The sequence below is a fragment of the Planococcus citri genome, chromosome 1 (genome assembly GCF_950023065.1).
Source record: "Planococcus citri chromosome 1, ihPlaCitr1.1, whole genome shotgun sequence".
Taxonomy (NCBI): Eukaryota; Metazoa; Arthropoda; class Insecta; order Hemiptera; family Pseudococcidae; genus Planococcus; species Planococcus citri.
The window spans coordinates 62,861,074-62,878,908 of record NC_088677.1 but is presented as its reverse complement, the minus strand read 5'-3'; the positions used below and the strand labels follow the sequence as shown (position 1 = coordinate 62,878,908).

The 17,835-nt window shown below is 32.9% G+C and overlaps 2 protein-coding genes across 5 annotated transcripts in view; one reads left to right on the top strand and one right to left on the bottom strand.

Moving 5' to 3' along the window:
- LOC135833255 (leucine-rich repeat neuronal protein 1-like) overlaps window positions 1–17,835 on the bottom strand; it is a 579,754-nt gene that overhangs the window by 445,278 nt on the left and 116,641 nt on the right. For all 3 annotated transcript variants that reach the window (XM_065346963.1, XM_065346965.1, XM_065346964.1), the window contains exon 2: window positions 12,860–12,926. The gene's annotated coding sequence lies outside the window, so the exon portion shown is untranslated. The remainder of the gene's footprint in view (window positions 1–12,859; window positions 12,927–17,835) is intronic.
- Window positions 14,418–17,625, top strand: LOC135833242 (phosphatidylethanolamine-binding protein homolog F40A3.3-like). Of its 2 annotated transcripts, XM_065346949.1 has the most exons (10): window positions 14,418–14,584; window positions 14,669–14,758; window positions 14,824–14,944; window positions 15,033–15,215; window positions 15,313–15,394; window positions 15,501–16,285; window positions 16,441–16,545; window positions 16,621–16,747; window positions 16,832–16,966; window positions 17,047–17,137. In XM_065346949.1, the coding sequence occupies exons 1-6, from the start codon at window positions 14,531–14,533 to the stop codon at window positions 15,589–15,591; spliced, it is 621 nt and encodes a 206-aa protein (XP_065203021.1). In that variant the 5' UTR covers window positions 14,418–14,530; the 3' UTR covers window positions 15,592–16,285; window positions 16,441–16,545; window positions 16,621–16,747; window positions 16,832–16,966; window positions 17,047–17,137. The 2 variants fall into 2 exon arrangements, with proteins under 2 accessions (XP_065203021.1, XP_065203020.1); XM_065346948.1 differs by lacking the exons at window positions 14,418–14,584; window positions 14,669–14,758; window positions 14,824–14,944; window positions 15,033–15,215; window positions 15,313–15,394 and adding an exon at window positions 17,232–17,625 and having other exon boundaries at window positions 16,129–16,285.

Here is a 17,835-nt window from a genome sequence, read left to right as displayed (position 1 = left end):
AAGATATCCTTTAAAACGAATCTCAAAAAATTTCAGTCGGTATTGTGTAGCTCCAAAAAAACCTTAGAATAGGCCCTGTTAATATTTATTTTTCAAAGGTGCAGCTCGAGTCGAGCTCGTCGTGTCCGATGGGACACGGACAGTATACATCATCGCCGAAATACGAAGGTTTTTACCTTATCTTCGGGATATTTTGCCAGTGCCCGCAGATCTCTTATGTAATTTATCATTACAGCGGACAATCTAACTCGGCTGACACATTTCACCGGTGTTATCTTTGCTTGCGTTGGATTCTTAACACACGTTTCACTTCCATATATCTTTCTTTTTCTCTTGGTATTAAAAACTTTAGGATTAAGAACAATCATGAGAGAAGGGAGAAAAAAACGTATACGAAATATAGCCCTGGCTGAAAAAGAAAATTCGCTATTCGAGCGTATTTTTATCTGGTACTTTTTTAAAGCGATATTTCGGCGGTGGTTATGTGAAAACTCGATAAAGACTACGTAACTTTGTTTGCTTTTGAATTTGATGAAAAGAACACTTCCTTAAGATCGGAAAACGCTGAAACCAGTTTCAATGACTGGATAAAGCAGGAGGTGGGGGTACTGAGGCAGTACTCAAGCCTCAGGGTATTAGGTGTCAAGATTTTCTGAAAAGTTGAGACAAACTGAGAACTACTTTGAAAATTTTGAAAAACAGCTAGTATTTAGAAATTTTTGATCATATTAGCATCGTATTGATTACGATCTCAGAAAATTTCAAACTCAAATCTTCAGTATTTTAAAAGGCAGAAACAGCTCACAATTTTCACCAAAACTCACTGACTTCTTTTTTCAAATTCGAACATCCTGAATTTCCCTGTTCCATTTCCACTAAAAATGGCGAGAGGTGCATCATCTATTGTTAGATTTTCGAAGGCACTTGAGTTCGAATATCCTAATATTCATTAGATTTGAACACATAGACCCCCTCCCCCCTAATGCATGAACATTTAACAAGATTTACCAATCAAGTAAAACAAAACGCTTCCAGCTCCTCCAATTCTGAAAAAATTGTCAAAATATCGTGTGACGTTTTAATTTTTACTAATTTAGGTTCGCGGATTTTGAATATAAATAATTCATTTTTTGGGATCTGACTCCTCAAAAAACGCCAAAAGTTACTCGCTTATTTCAAAGGAGAGAGCTGCAGGATGACAATGCTGCTGGATTGAATCCAAGCCAATGAGATAAAAAAATTCCAAAATTGAAAAGAATAGTTCATTAATTGAAAAAATGAGAAATAAAAAGATGAACTTTCAATTTGAGAAATCAAGGTTTTATCTTTATTCAAAAAATCAGCATAATTGAGTAACGTTTTGCAAAAATTGCATAAAAATTCGTTAAAATGTCATAAAAGTAAGTGACTGAAATGAATTGAAGATTGATTGAACATCGCAATAATTCTCAAATATAAAAAAAAAATTGGTATAAAATTACTAAAAATTCATGAAATACCTACTTACTATCAAAATGATGAAAATTTGTCAATATTGTGGAATTTGAGTCAAATTAATTCACATTAAGTTATTCGAAAATATTGTGATGAATTATAATGAAAAATCAGCACAATTAAGCAGACTTGACAAAAATGACTCGAAAATTTCTGACGATCTCATGAAAATAGTTGTAAATCACTGAAGTTTGATTAGTTTGATGATACATCTTGAAATTTCAGTAAAATATACCAAAAATGCCAAAATATGTATCTAACGAATTATTATAGGTACATAATAACAAAAAATTGATCAAATACTACCAACATTTCAAAAACTGGTGCAAAAACAAAATATCACAGAAAAACTGTACAACTGGCATAAAAATTGCTGAAATCTTCAAATTTACCGGCAGCAAAAATTTCATACACATGACGTTAAAAATTGTTAAAAATAATTTTAAAAAATCTACGAAATCGAACTTCTGACAAACGATAAACACATTATTATGTCTAAATGCATTAAGAAATAACACAAAAACAATTCAAAATCACCAGAAATTTTTAAAAAATATCACACAATTTTCGAAAACTTCTTGGAAATTGTGTAAATTATAAAACATTGACTTGACTAATGAAATTGATGGAATATTATCACAGTAGAATACAATTTGGTAAAAATTACGTAAAATATAAAAACTGTCAAATGAGCGTAAAAATAACTAAAAAGCCCAAAAATAACGAAATTTTAAAAAAGATTGAAGTCAACTTAGCAACAGTTGCTTTGAACATATCCAATTTACAATTGATAAAGTAAGTATTTCAAAATTGTTGCAAAAGTCTGCAAAAGTCAAAAGTACGTAGTCGTCTAATGAAGAAAACGAGGAGCAAGAAAAATGATTCACAAATTAATAACTGTTTTGAATCACGAATCGCGAATCACGTCTAAAAAAATGATTCGAGTCACGGATCATTAATCACGTCCGAAAAAAAAATACTTATGGGCTATGGCTTTAGAAAAATTCAAATTGTGGCGGTTCTTTTTGACCAAATTTCTTGATGAACCGCCATTTCATAGGCAAGAGTTCAGGGTATATATTGGTTCAAAGAAAGAGATTCGCGTTCACGTAATTTGGGTACGAAAGGAACAGTTGTCGAGCCAGCTCTCATTTGATTTTATAAAACGAACAAACAAACAAAAATACTCGTACGTCCAATAGTACTTCATGGGAAAATATTAATCATCCTTTAAACATTGAATAATTTTACTGAAAAAAAAAGACGAAAACGACCGAGTTCGATACTTTACTCTACAACACAATTTTGCATCTTGAAATGCAGCTTAATTGAACCTCTTCTATATAATCACACAGCGATAAAAAAAATAAATTGTAATGATCCACCACTAAGAAAAAATTCACAGGCACTTAATCACTTATCCCTAGCAACCCCTAAATACGAGTAATAAATTAAGATAAACTTGATGGGACCCTTTGACAACAAATTTCAGCAAATCTCCCCTTTTCTAACATTATGCATTATAGTCTTTCAGATACCTCGAATACGCTGTAATCAAGCAAAGTACTACTCGAAGAGACACCATAATAATAAGTATTTTCATCGTCGTAATATTCGCGTATCAAAAAGAACATTTTGAAAATATCGTACCAGCTAGGTATACGAGTAGGTACCTAAAGCTTTGAATTATTTATTGGCGATATAATGAAAATCCATTCAACTACAAATACATAGACTAGGTAACCAAAACATATCCATACAGTGGACTGTAAACCAAACCATGTAGTGTACCATATGCCTCCGAGCTGATTTTTGTTCTGACATGTGAATTATGCAAATTTATCGGCAAAACTGTTAATTTGACACGACGAAACTAGCAATATGCGAGTTTAACACAACGTACACATAAACTAATTACCGATGCATGTACATTCGTTACGTCACGAGCTCTTTTAACATGATATACAATCTCCCAGTGGACTAAATCCCTGAACGAATCGAGAATCCGGTAAACGAATCTTACTTAGTAAATGTGAAAAGTCTCTCTCACTCTCTCTCTGTCTCTACCCTATGCTAAGGTACACATCGTACATGTATACTTAAAGGGGAACCCATATGTACGAGAATTATATAATATACTTGATTTCACCATACATCCAAAAGGATACACCCGAGTCCTATAATTCAGCCTGAAATATATTACCTTGAAGACTTCGTACGAGTGAGTATTTTTTACACTACTCTAGCTAGAGACCTACCTACCCAGTTCGCCTTTGCGAATCGAATCACCACGCCGGTGAAAATGTTTTATACAAATTGGCCAAAATTTAATCCGCAAGTGTAAAGCTTTATAAATAGCCTGACCACAAAATAACAAATATTTCATGCACAGAAAACATTCGCCGCCATTTAGACGACAAACTTCATTTATTATTATTTTTTCTTTCCTTCGAAGCTCAAAGTACTACGATACTGTAGAGGTTACAGTCCCACCACCAGTTGAATACCCACACGCGCGTTAAACTGTTATCGTTTCTGACTCAAACTGTTAATATCATTCGAAAGTTAACCGGCGAAGGCGAAATTTTTTTCGCTTTTTTTCTTCAGCAATGTGAAACACACGACTCGAGTTATTGTCCTATAAAATTTTATTCAACATGGTAATTTTATGGAAATCCTAAAAACAAAGAGGCTTATGTTCTTTATAAAGTCAAAAATTACATTTACCAGGATTGACATCTTACGATAGTTCGGTATTCGCGTGCATCGAACATGCTCCTACACATTTATCCACATTTCTTTTCCTAAATTAACGCTCCGAGATGATAAAAAATTGACGCACACGTGTTGTATACTTTTATATACCGAGAATAGTAGATAGATATAACAAAAGGTATACGATTCAGACTTGAGATTGAATATTTGTTGAAGTTGATGTAAAATTCGTATATACCTAATACCTACGAGGTTAATCCCTTGAAAATTATAGGTTGATGCTTTTATCTTTACGAGTAGGTATTCAAGGATTCTATCGTTTATTTATTTTTTTGCTACGTTTTGGTCATTTTTTTACATCTGTTGAGTGTGCCCAAACCCATCTATTTAAATCTCGTCTTTCTGATTATTTATTTTGTAAATCAACATGGATAGGTATTATTGCAACCTATGTACGTATAAGGTACATATGTATCGTAAGAATTAGAACTAATACACATAAAATTAATTTGGTTACAATTAGAACTAGGTACCTACTTAGAACATATAATTTAATAATTGGTCAGAAAACATTTCCATGACATGTTATGTACTTTAATACGATAAATCAGATTGTTTCTACTGATATTTACGAGCACCCATCCAGTAAGCCTATACTGCTAATACACTATCATCAACCCATCGTTAACTGTTTCACGCCAATGAAAATTCAATCGAGCAAGAGATATTCACCACTATTAGGAGTTTGATGGTAATCAATCAATAGTTCATCTGAAACCATCAACGCTTCAGATTCATCAAGATTAAACTACAGATTGCATATTTTAAAAATTCGAATTTAATCCCATTTGAATCAATCGATCTCGACAATGAAGTAAATTCAATGGAGTAAAAATCTAACAATATCACAGTCAATATGATGATAATTTAAATTCAACGATATAGCTAATTCTTTGCATAATCCAGCTCCAACCTATTCTGCTCAAGTCAATCAAGTCCAAATACTTCGTATGTTTTCTAAAATCACTCCTTTCAATACATAGAACACCTCGTTAGTAAATCTGTTTCTATGCGAATGATTCATCTCAATTGAGTTTTCCGTCTATCGAAATGCCTATGAACCAATAAGAATTCAAATTCAATTCAATTACTATTCCAACAGTGTCAATATCAATGAAGCATCGAAATTCTTCATGGAAAAATTCTATATCCGCTGAGAAGTACCAACGATGAACAAAATGTCAACCAGTTCACAAAACAGAATAAGTATTTTAGCTGAATACCAAAGCTAAAAAGTGCATAAAAATGAATCAATTTTCATCACAAGAGTGTATCCTGAGCCAATGATTGAAATGGAAGATTTTACGTGATAATCGAAGCGCCATAGAAGAGTATTTTACTATTGAAAAATATGGGTTTCAATTCAATTTAACCCATGGAGAGATCATTACAAAAACAACCGTCTCGTAGATGGAATTCACATAAAACTCAACACAGAGTCGTTTACAACCGTCAATGTTGTACAAGTGGTTTACTAATGTTCAATCGTTGATATGAATAGACCAATCTGAACTTTGAAGCGATTCAAGACACATGTTCGGTAGGGAGAGATCATTTCGTTCTTATCCTAAAATATTCTTTCCTGTACTTATCAATTCCATCCTTCATCTATCAACACAAATGAATTAATGATCCGATTGATAGACAGGTGCAATTTGTGCGATTATACCATACTATGGAATTGATCAGCAAGAAGGCTCAATCAAATCCAATCTTATTTAGTGGAAATTCCGTGTAAATTCGTCAATTCCAACACCCAATTATTTTAACTCAAGTGCACAACTGAACTAAAAAAATCAAAGGATTAATTAAAAAATAAACTAAATAATAATTGCAATATTGTTTTACTCTTATTACCCCCACTTTACATTGTTTTTCTCATTAATTTTTAAATTTTGTTTATTACATATTTGACCACTGTATAGGGTAATCGACATTTTTGTTCAAAGCAGATTTCTGCTTTTACTCGTATTCATTGAAAGATAAAAAATACCTACATAAAAATAAAAGCAAAAAAATGTACTCATTTAAACTTGATTACGATAATTTTTCAATTTACCTACTTACTTATATAATTTTTTTTTAATATTTGAATTTTTGTTAAACATCAATACCGATAATATCAGTTGAACATTCAATGGAGTATTGCTTCTGTTTAATTACGTCATATTGATACGTATTTGGCAATTTTCAATAATTTTAATGCAATTTTTTAGAATATTATTCAATAGGTAATTTTTCATGTTCTATAGAAAATTTGTTAAAATTTCATCAGTTCATCGTAATTTTTAATGATTTGAATTCTTTTAAGATATTTTCAATACTATTTAGTATGTATGTTTTGATGAAGCTCTATGTATGTTTCTGTAAATTTTTACAAAGGTACAATTAATTTTGTTTTAATTTCATCTAAGTATTATTCGTAAGTTTCATGATTTTAGTGCTTTTCAGCTGATTTTATGTTATTTAAAGCGCATTTCTACAACATTTTGAGCAATTTTTGCTAAATTTGGCTAAATTTCATAACATTTTGAATTTTGACAATAATTCTGTTAAATTTTACCAATTATTGGTAGATTTCAGTAATTTTAGTGTTTTTTAAAACGTTTTTATGCCTATGTCATTTAAACAGAATTTTATGCAAATCTTGCAAATGGGCTAATTTTAGCAGATTTTGATAATTTTTTAAAGGGTTTTAATGTCTTTTTTTAAATTGATTTTTCATAATTTCTAACATGATTTAACAATACTTATGCAAATGTTGATACGATTTTGACAATTCGCTGTAATTTTATCGATTATTGTTTTTAGCATTTTTCAACGATGATTTGCGCAGCTTTCACTAAATTTCATTAGATTTTGTCAACATTTTATCAGCTTTTTGTTGTTATTATTTTATTTTTAAAATGTTTTCATGTTGCAATAGTATCTGAAAACAAGCAATACTCAGTAAAATATGGAAATGAAAGATCATTTTGAAAGATTAAACCAGAGAGGGGGAAAATGTAAAATTTAACCTAAGCTGATTTTACACACATTATATGTATTTTATTAAAACTTTAAAAAAAAATTGGCCACATTAGATCAAACTCGCAAAATTTGGTTACTCTAGATTCATTTTGATCTGGATATTATCTTGATCAAATATCAGAAACACACTTAACAACACTAATGATCCATTGATCATACAGGATTCACATTAAAATTGAAATTTCTCAACCAGCGGACGTTCTGAAAAACTCCACCGTCCACGAGGTATTAAAATTACCCGACAATAGCTCGACAGATAGGTATTGAATCGTAAAATAACTCTTTCAAGAACACTCGAATCGTTAAAACAAATAGAACGAGTGATTAAAAAGCTTCAACTTCGCCTAAAAAAAATACCTACTAAAAAAAGTACCATAAAATGCATCTTGTCGTATACATTCTGGCTCAACAAGGGAGCAGGAAAAAAGAATCGACGAAACGATAAACGTTTTCGTCAAAAATCGCACACGCTTAAAAAACAATAGCAATAATCAAGCTCGACTTGCGTCATTTATGGAGAAAAAAAACATCGTGTCGCGTTTCAAAATATATACGAGTAGGTACAGCCATATATGAAAAACGAATTCGAGCAAAAAATCCCGCCACAATGGCACGAAGCCAGTTTTGATTTCCTCATTTCATCATTTAGTGGGAAAAAATCAACAACCGGAGAAATAGGGCCGTATTAAAACATCTGGCTTACGTCAAAAGTTGGCAATCCGGCGAGAAATAATTTGAAAAATTTTTCTTCGCCGGTTTATCGAGTGTCACGTGTACTTTATGGAAAAATTATCCTCGCCGAATTTTTCGCAGCTTATTTTCGGCGTTGTAATCGAAACGACCAGCGCCAGCAGCGAATCCAAATGGCGCATAAAAACCGCGTAATTACCAGATAAATTTACCAAAAATTCGTCCATTGCTAGATATACACATCTTTATAATCGTACAAACTCTTTGAAATATTATAGTTTGGTAACTTTGCTGGCTGCGGTACAAATCTGCACGCAGACACGTTGCGGCGTCAGGAAAAATCATATTTTAGTAAACCTTCAACAGCACTCCTGCGAAAATTTCCACTTACTCTCTCTTGGGTATACAGCTCGTCGTATAGTCGTGACGGATTTGTGCAGTAAAATATAACGAGAACGAGTTGGTGTATATGCGTTTTGCCTTGTCGAGGCCGCGGATGAATATTCATGCAAGAGCACAAAGTGCACTTTTAGAATAACCTTTACATGCGCTGTTTTACACAAACATCCCCGTAGCAATCGCGTAATTTATTTGAGCAGGTGCGTACATCGTTTCCATCCATGTACACCACCGTAGAATGGCAAGGAATTCAACTTCTCTCTGCCATAACTACCTACATATAGTGTTATACGAGAGTACCTTTGCCTACTCTTCTACGTACAACTTGCAACGTATTTCACTTTTTAGTTTTATTGTTTTCGGCGTTTTACAATTTTCATTTTACAGCTACATTCTATTGTGTTGTTTATACGAGCCCCAAGTCGTTTTCGGTTTTCAGCCAGTCGAAAAGCTGCATTTCGAGGGTCGTGCAGAAAGAAAAACCCCAAATTATAGACTCCGGCGATGATGGATCACAGCTAACGTGAAAGTACCTACTGCTGCTCGAATCGTATAAAGAATCGCCTCCTAAATTATACACCCTTTTTGCTTCGTATAATGCCCCAAAAATGGCAATTGTAATATATATTTACGCCGCCGTTAACTTTAAACCGATCTTTTCTGTTATTAATGTCTTTAAATCTGAGCCCTATTTTCTCACTTGATAAAAAGCAGCGGATATCTCTTGATCATATTTACATTGTGTTGATGTTAGGTACTTCAAGGCATAAAAATCAGGAAAATACTTTTAATAAGAAACACATTCCTCCTTCACCTCCGCCCATACTGTTCCAAAATTTCTGCTCTCGATGAAGCTACATAAATCGAAAGAACATGCACAAATACATAACCAACAAAAATTTCAACGGCTCAAGAGCATTTTTCAATATTTTATGATTTTTTGAATATCAATAATTTGGGTCAAAAATGGGGAAAAATCAAAACTAAACCACATTAATCTGGAAATATGAAATTTAGTACATACATATTTTCGAACCCCCTTGAAATGTTTGAAAACAGGAGCCTGAAGCAAATGTTTGAATGTTGATATTTTTACAAAATTTCACCCAGTGAAGTTGAACAGTCAAAATTTGCTGTACATCCTAATTTCAATATTCTGGTATCCTTTGGAGACTCTAGATTTTCAAAAAGTCCCCAACTGCGAAGATCAAGTAAATCAAATCGTATCGCTTGAATATTGATTGGTCATTTCTACAACTGGATCAGTACCTAGTCGGTTCTTCATTTCATCAAAAATTCAGATTTTCATCTCAGAATTTATTATTTTCATCATTGTAACTGGTGTCACCTCTCCTCAATAGGAAATTGCATGCATCATAAATTTGCCTAAATTACTCGGTTTCTAGCATACGATAATGTTTTTCAGGGTGTTGCAGGGTGAGTTTTCTGGTGAGTTGGTGGTCATTATCTACAAATGTTTTCTTCTTGTCATTTTCCTCTGTGTCTTTCTCTATACCACTGGCATGAAAATATGTTAACCATTTTCTCATGACTTCTTGTTCTTCTTCTATTCTTGTTAGGACTGTTTTGTTGGTCACAAAGTCTTTCCAGGAGATCTTTGGTAGCCTTCAGTAACACCATCTTTTGAAAAGCTGCAATTTTCTTTTGATATTCTGCACTCATGGTCCGTGTATCATAAGAATGCATTGAAACTGTCCATACATAACAAGGCATAATCCACTTTCAGAGGCACAGGTCCGTCCATTGATGAATTTCCAAACACTCTTGTGTAAGTTGTTGATTGCAGTTCTAGCCATACTTGTGCCTTGATTTCATTAAGATCTCTGTCTGAAATTTGTTCACATTTTCCATTTCTTGTGACCACATCTTGATTGCCACTATTTTGTCATCATTCTTTGTGAACTTGATAACTTTTGTTTTGCCTGAATTTATTTTCATTCTATATTTCAGTCCTGCTTTATTTATTCGATTCAGAATTTTTTGCATTTGAGCTTCTGTCTCGTACAATACTTTAATCAATTGACAAAGTTTTTTGAGGAGTTTCTTTTTTCAGAGTCTCTAGAAATAGTATTTTTTCTCTACAGTCCTCCCATAGAGGCGCTCATATGTCAAATATACTTTTTAAAAAATTAAAAATTCTTATCAGTTTTGATGAGTTTGCAATTTACTTACATCTATTTTCATGCCCTAAAACTTTTCTAAAATAAAAAATGCCTATCAACACTTTGGATCAATGCACTGAAATGTAATTGACACTTTCATCATCAAAAGTAACTCTTTTTTTTTCAAATCCCATGATCCCTGCCACATTGGGCATCCATCGGCGTTTATCACTAAATCACCAGGTCCAGCTGAGAGCGTCTAACGATAATTCCACCTCTGCTCAACTGCTTAATTTATCACATGATTCTTCTTGCTGGAAGGTTGGACGGCTTAAATCTCTTCAGCCTACTTGTATTGTTCGAATTGTCCAAAAGTTGGATAGAGCTGAGGTTTCAGTGATTGTGAAGACTGTTCTGGTGCCACTCGGCATGCCTGCTGATCTCCTTGAAAAAACTGATTTTCAGATCCTCATGAAAATCAACATGTCGTTTGTACCAGGGTGCTCCAGCCATTGTTCATATGATTATATTCTGGCACCTTTGAATCATCAAAATATTTGATTTTGAGGCACAGCCCCAAAGAGCAATACTGTAAAGCCAGATTGGTTCGACTATCATCATCATCAAGTTGTATAACCGCTTGATGGTATCACGTACAAATCAACGCGTACCATTATGCCGAATTGGGTATTTGGGCTAACATCCTTTATGTTGGTGTTACCTCTATCACATTGATTACATATTTCATGAAAATTTATTTTTGAGCTTCCACTAGTAGTTTCCCAATTGCTTACTAGTGACATCTACATAAGCACATTGGAGCTAGCCGGGTTGTTTAGAGCAGAGCTGTGGGACCAAAACGATTTCGGGATTGGATTTCGGTTTCGGGATTGAAATTTTTTCATTTCGGGTTTGAATTCGTTTCGGGATTTGTTATTCAAATTTTTATTTCGGTTTCAGGATTCGTTTTGGGATTGAAAAATTTGTTTCGGTTCCGGGTTGAATCGGTTTCGGTTTTGGGATTTTCATTTCAACCAATTTTAAGCCCAAATTCACTAATGGACCTTGCAGGGGGCCAAAAAATGGCAGGTTTTGACGTGAAAAATCTAATTGAGTGATTATTTTAACATTTTAAGTGCATATTTTGCTGAATTCGTCGAGTAATTTTTATTGTAATCTGAATAATTTACGATAAATGATGTAAAATGGTCATTTTTCATAGTAAAATCGCGGAAAAAAGGCGAAAATTGAAATCCCGAAACCGAAATGATTTTGTTTCGGTTCCGGGATTGTTTCGGGTTCAAAATTATATCGGTTTCGGGATTTTTTCGGTTTTGGGATCAAGAAAAATAATGATTTCGGTTTCGGGATTGGTTTCGGGATCGGATTTGAATCGGGATTTAATCGGTTCCGGTTTCGGGATCGTTTCGGTCCCACAGCTCTGGTTTAGAGACCCTGAGCTCCTAAGTGTTGACCTCTATAGACGCTCGAACCAGTTTTAGCTTTTTGATTCTGCAAACAGATAGTAGCGTGCAATTGCATGATCTGTTAGCTCGAGTAATAACTGGTGGTCCCCCAGGCAGGTATAAAAGACATTCATTCTCAAGACTTAGCCTCAATTTCGGCCCCATGAACCAACAATCCAACATAGTTTCCGCATTTTCTCTTTCATATGTATTTTTTTGCGCAAATGAAGATCAACTTCTCTTGGGGAAAAATGTTCTAGTTATAAAAAAATTCAACTTTGAATGATGATCAGAAGCCAATCATAGTTTAATTTCCAAGAAATCAGGCTCTGAGCCAAATTTACCCCACTTCATTTGAACAAATCTTATTGACATACGGTGTATTATAGGACACAAAATAATATAAATATGTAGGGATAACTTTTAAGGTTAACATTTAAAAAAATACTGTCAATGAATTAAGCATATTTTCAAGTTCAACTCAATTTATACCTACTTCAGAAGCAATTTTCAAAAGTAAGCTCGAGTTGGTCACCAACAAGAGAAAATTTACAAAATTTGAAAGAAAAACAACTAAACACGTCCAATCACCACAACTGCACAACAAATTCAAACAGAAAATCTTAAAACATGAAAACACCGCCATTACACCCCCCCCCCCCCACCCCTAACAAAACCATATGAGAAACCAGCAGCATGAAAATGAGTTCATAAATTAGCAATCAGTCGTTGGCCATGAAAAAAGTTACTTACAAAGACTCGAAACACTCCGATTCGTTTTAATTTAACGAACCAACTTTATTAAAATTTGACAACAAGACAAATAAAATCACGCCAAGAGTAAAACTGTAGAACAAGTCATAAGTAAACATTAAAACTTACTTTGAGAATCTTAGATGTAAAATTCCACCATCAGCTCCTGTGGCGTTCGTGTTAACGACGTGCGAATCTGCAACACAAGAAGAAACTTGTTTAAGTTTTTTTTTCTCTGCAAAACTTTAAAGGTGTAAAAATTCGCGCAAATTAAAACGAGTACAAATTTTTTCACAATTTTAAAATATTTTATAAAAGGCAATGACGAAACCCATTATATACACTTTTCACATGTGCTTTTTACGTGTGAAAAGCTCACTATAAATGATATATGTCAGTTGTTTTCGAACTTTAAATAAAATGGCTCCTAAAAGTTTTAACTGGCATTCGAAAACTTCTGAGAGAAATATAATATCCGTACGAGTAGATTATAGTTTAGTATAGAAACTTATATTTTTCTCTTTGCTTCTATACTCGTCGGTAACGCGAATTTTTAACTTGTAATTTTAAAAATACCAGCCAAGAAAGAAGAAATTCCGCTCTAACACGAACGAGTTTAACGGTGCTTTTTTTTCACTTCATGATTTCCGAGATACTATAAATTCACTCGCGTCTTTGCCCTCGTTTCGAAGAAAGACTCTTTAAACAGGTACTTTTCATCACTCTAAAAGCTAACTTAAAAATTACAATATCGGTTCGATTAATTTTTTCATCTTTCATCGACAAAATAAGTTTAATTTGATGAAACTGATACTGTGGCACTTTTCTCATTTACGACCCATTTAACGAAACACATTGTTATACGAGTAAGAACCAGCGCAAAAAGGGGGAGTAAATGGGACCCGCCAGCTTGTACCTATGAGCTAATATCGTCGTTGGAATTGAATTTAATTTCTGTTGCCGTTATTTAGTTATCAAATTTCGTCTACGGGGTTGATTTTTTTTGCCGTCATTCGTCGAATTCAATACTTGAGAGAAACTTTCAGCGTACGACACTCGTAAAACTCGATGTTCGCGAATTCGTGTTTATTTTTTGAAAGTACGTCTTCGATCATTAACGGAATTCACGTGAAAAGCATTTTAATACAATTTTCATTCGTATTCTAGTATTTCGCGATGCACTTTACTCTTGATAATAATTCGTTTCGGTAAACACACACTAGCTGCGCCTGGCAAGTTTATTGACTTTAGTGAAATCCCAGACTACGCGAATTTCTCTTCGCGAATATGTGCATAATAATATTCGAGTCTTAAAAGTTTTTCCTTTTGTTAAGTATAGATTTTCGAATGCATGCAGGAAATGCGTTATAAAATTCTATATGTACATTTTTGCAAAAAGTTGACGAAAAAATTGAAATTTTTTCCAAAGAAATTAATTATTTTGTTCATTAGCTGATTTGTGTTATGTAGGTACATTTGACTTGCAAACGAGTCACCTTGAGGTGGAATTAAGCAACAATTTTTTTAGGAGTTTTAAAATGAGCATATTGAAGCAAGAACAAAATTTTTAGTTCTACTATTTTAATTAAAAATTCATCAGCTGTTTTCGATACAGCTACACAAAATTTTCAGTATGAAATATTCACCACGAAAAAATTGTACTTAACAATTTATCAGTACCACGAAGTGACGAGCGAATTAATCGTAAGCAGCGCTGTACATATTATCAAGATGATGATTATCACTGATTTTCACATTCGTAGATCATGAATCTACCTATGGGTAAATGAAAAGCTAAAAATGTCCACAAAACTTTTATGCTGTCTGATTGTTTCTCACCTTCTTATAAGTGTGGTAAGTTAATCCTTTCCACCATTATAATCATCTATTAGATCAATTAATTTACTTTGTAACTTTTCGTTTTACTAATAAAATAAGGCAAACGAGGATGTGGATATTGCCAAATTATTCATTCAAGAGAACATCGTCCCCGAGCTAATTCGTTATCCACCGGCAAAATTACTAAAAGTAAGTTCACAGTTTCCTATAAAATCACTCAACCCTTTTTAAAATGTGCCTTAATTACTGAACAGGTTGTATATCCGAAAGGAGAAGTAACACCGGGTAGTTATTGGTGGTCAAATGAAACATCAGAAGCTCCATCCGTACACTGGGATGCGGAACCAAATACCCACTACTGTTTATACATGGCGAGTATGTACTTTTTCTCATTCCATTTTTACGAAAAACTCATCAAAATCGAAGTATTATTGGGTAATTTGTACTGGGATAATTTCAACAGGTGTAAACAGATACGATCCTGATACTTTACTTTACCCTTATACCAAACATCCAGTCACTGTACCTGAACCACCAACAAACACTGGCGAAATGTGGGTCGTAACTAATATCCCAGGAAACGATTTAGCGAAAGGAAACACCATCGTTTGGTATTTAATTCCCGGACCTCCTTTAGGCGAAAATGGTACTAATTTCGATTGTTTTCCAATCAACTTATAGGTGTAAATTTAATTGCTGAGGTCATTTAAACTGTTATTTAATGGTTATTGATATTGTTGCAGCTAAAGAGAGAATTGTATTTTTATTGTATAAGCAACCGACGAGTAATATCACTGTAAAAGAAGTGGAATGGAAGGAGGCTGGGTAAGTAAAATGATGCCATAGTACTTGAACATCTAAATTAGGATCTTTTCTGCAATGAAATATACTCGTAATTGGGCACTCGATTTATGTGATTACATTTTTTCAGATATAATGTTCCAGATTTAGACAATTTGACAAGATTTGAAGATGAGTATAATTTAGGTAAACCTCTGTTTGGAAATTTCTTTTACATCTGAAAAATCATATTTTTCAAAATGACTGTTTTAAATGTTCGGTAAAATATAAAAACGTAAAATCGAAACATACTAAAATTAATTCAAGTTCGGAACCTGGATCAGAAAGGCCATTGGAATATTCAAGAAAAAACTCAGCTTGTTGTAATGAATATAAAATGTGTTATAATTTTTCAACAATACTTAACAAATGTTCACAATATTCCAATTGTTATTTTAATAAATCAAGACAATTCTGTACCTATCAATGTTTATTAATTGAGAATCAGAATGACGAATAGAATACTTTTCTAGTTCATAAAATAATTAAATAAAACTGGGAGATTGGATCAAAAACCCCTGGATACTTATTCGAAACATGCCTTAACTAATTAATTGTATAAATTAAAATAAAAATTAGAAAAAAAAATTATAGAACAAATATTGAATTAAAAGTTAGACCTACTCATACTCTGTAGAATACTTTGATGTTAAAAAATGCACCTCTGAAAAAATTAATTGACCTAAAAGAAAGATATGCGAATAATCTCTTCAGGTATTTGAGAAAACTTCACTGATACTACTGGTCGATTTTTTTCATTCATTTCAAGTTGATCAAAAGATAAGTTCAAAAAAATGATACGTTTCATAGATGAAAATAGCAGCTATGAATATTAAAACCATCCAGAATTTAGCTTTGCTGTTTGTTTTAAGTTGTGTAAGTATTTCATGATCAATTTTTTTTCATTTGTTAACAAAAATATTTGTAATTTAGTCAGTCCAAGTAAATTAGTAAACAATACAGATCCGATTTCGAAAAATTTATTCATATGTTTATGTGATCATCATAGCTCTTAAAATGCCCTAATTTAGTTCCAGGGATGTTTACCTCAAGATGACAATTTTTTAGAAACGAAGCTCAGAGAATTTAAAATAGTTCCGGATTTCTTTCCTTATGCTCCGAAAAAAACTCTAAAAGTATGTTCGATTCATTATTAAATTTATCTACACTTGATGCTATAATAAATGAAATGAACCACTAATCTCAAATAGGTCATCTTCCCTCATGGAGAACTCACCCCAGGCGATGAATTAAAATTCGAACAATTCAACGACACGATACCGATATTAAAATGGGAACCTGAAAGTGATAGGACTTTTTATACTCTATTCGTACAAGGTAATCATTATCTTTTATACTTCGCACGAATTTATAGTTCTCAAAACACCTACTAAAAACTCCCTCCGAATCTCTCAAATGCAGGTATCGTTTATTGGAGTTGGGGCGCCAGTTTAGAGACCGAAGCGTGGTTTATTTACGATATACCAGGCAACAGGTATGACCAAGGAACGGTAGTTTATAAATGGAACCAACCAGAATATGGAAAAAGAGTCCGACGTAAATTTTCACTTGATATTCTCGAAAATTTTATACAATATTGTCGTCATAAATATAACAAAACGTATTCATTCTTGTAGCCAAAAATGGAACCATCGATCGTTATACTTTTTGGCTTTTTAAACAACACACGTTCCTTAATATTGAAAGGATGAAAGATTATCACCAGCTGTAAGACGATAAATATTTATTGATTTATTATTAAGCTGTATATGTACTGGTTTAACGAATTGGTATTATTCTAAAATGTTGAATACATTTGCAGAAAATACAAACACCAAGATTATTGGCAGCTGGCCAATTACGCGAGGGATTACAAATTGACCGCAGTCGAGGCGAATTTCTTTTGGGTGAATAATACCTGGGAATGAGAACATAAAGTGGAGAACGAGAATCGATATTATGTTGAAACATCAGAATAAAAAAAATAAAAATATTTCCACGTCGATTTCAAGAATAAATTTTCACCATCATTTAAAATTGCTCATATAGTTGACAGAAAACTCTCTGAAAATGATGATCAATCTGGAAATAGGTACCTATCAGCAAGCGAAAGTTCAAACTATTTTATTTTTATTTTTCATAATTTTGTATATACTTAACATGAATGATCCATCATTGTAAAGTAATAAATATTAAAAAGAACCCCCAACAAATAATTTATTTACTTTCTTAATACCCTAACGATGCATTTAAATTGAAAAAATTTCAATATTTTGTATTTTTCCGAAACTTTAAAAAAGAAAATTTCAAGCTGGCATCACCTTGACGGATGAATTCCTTAATAAAACTTGTCAGTAAAATCATTAAAATTATCAAAATGGAAACGAGATATGAAATTCGGTGCAAAAAATTCAACGATGAGTGAT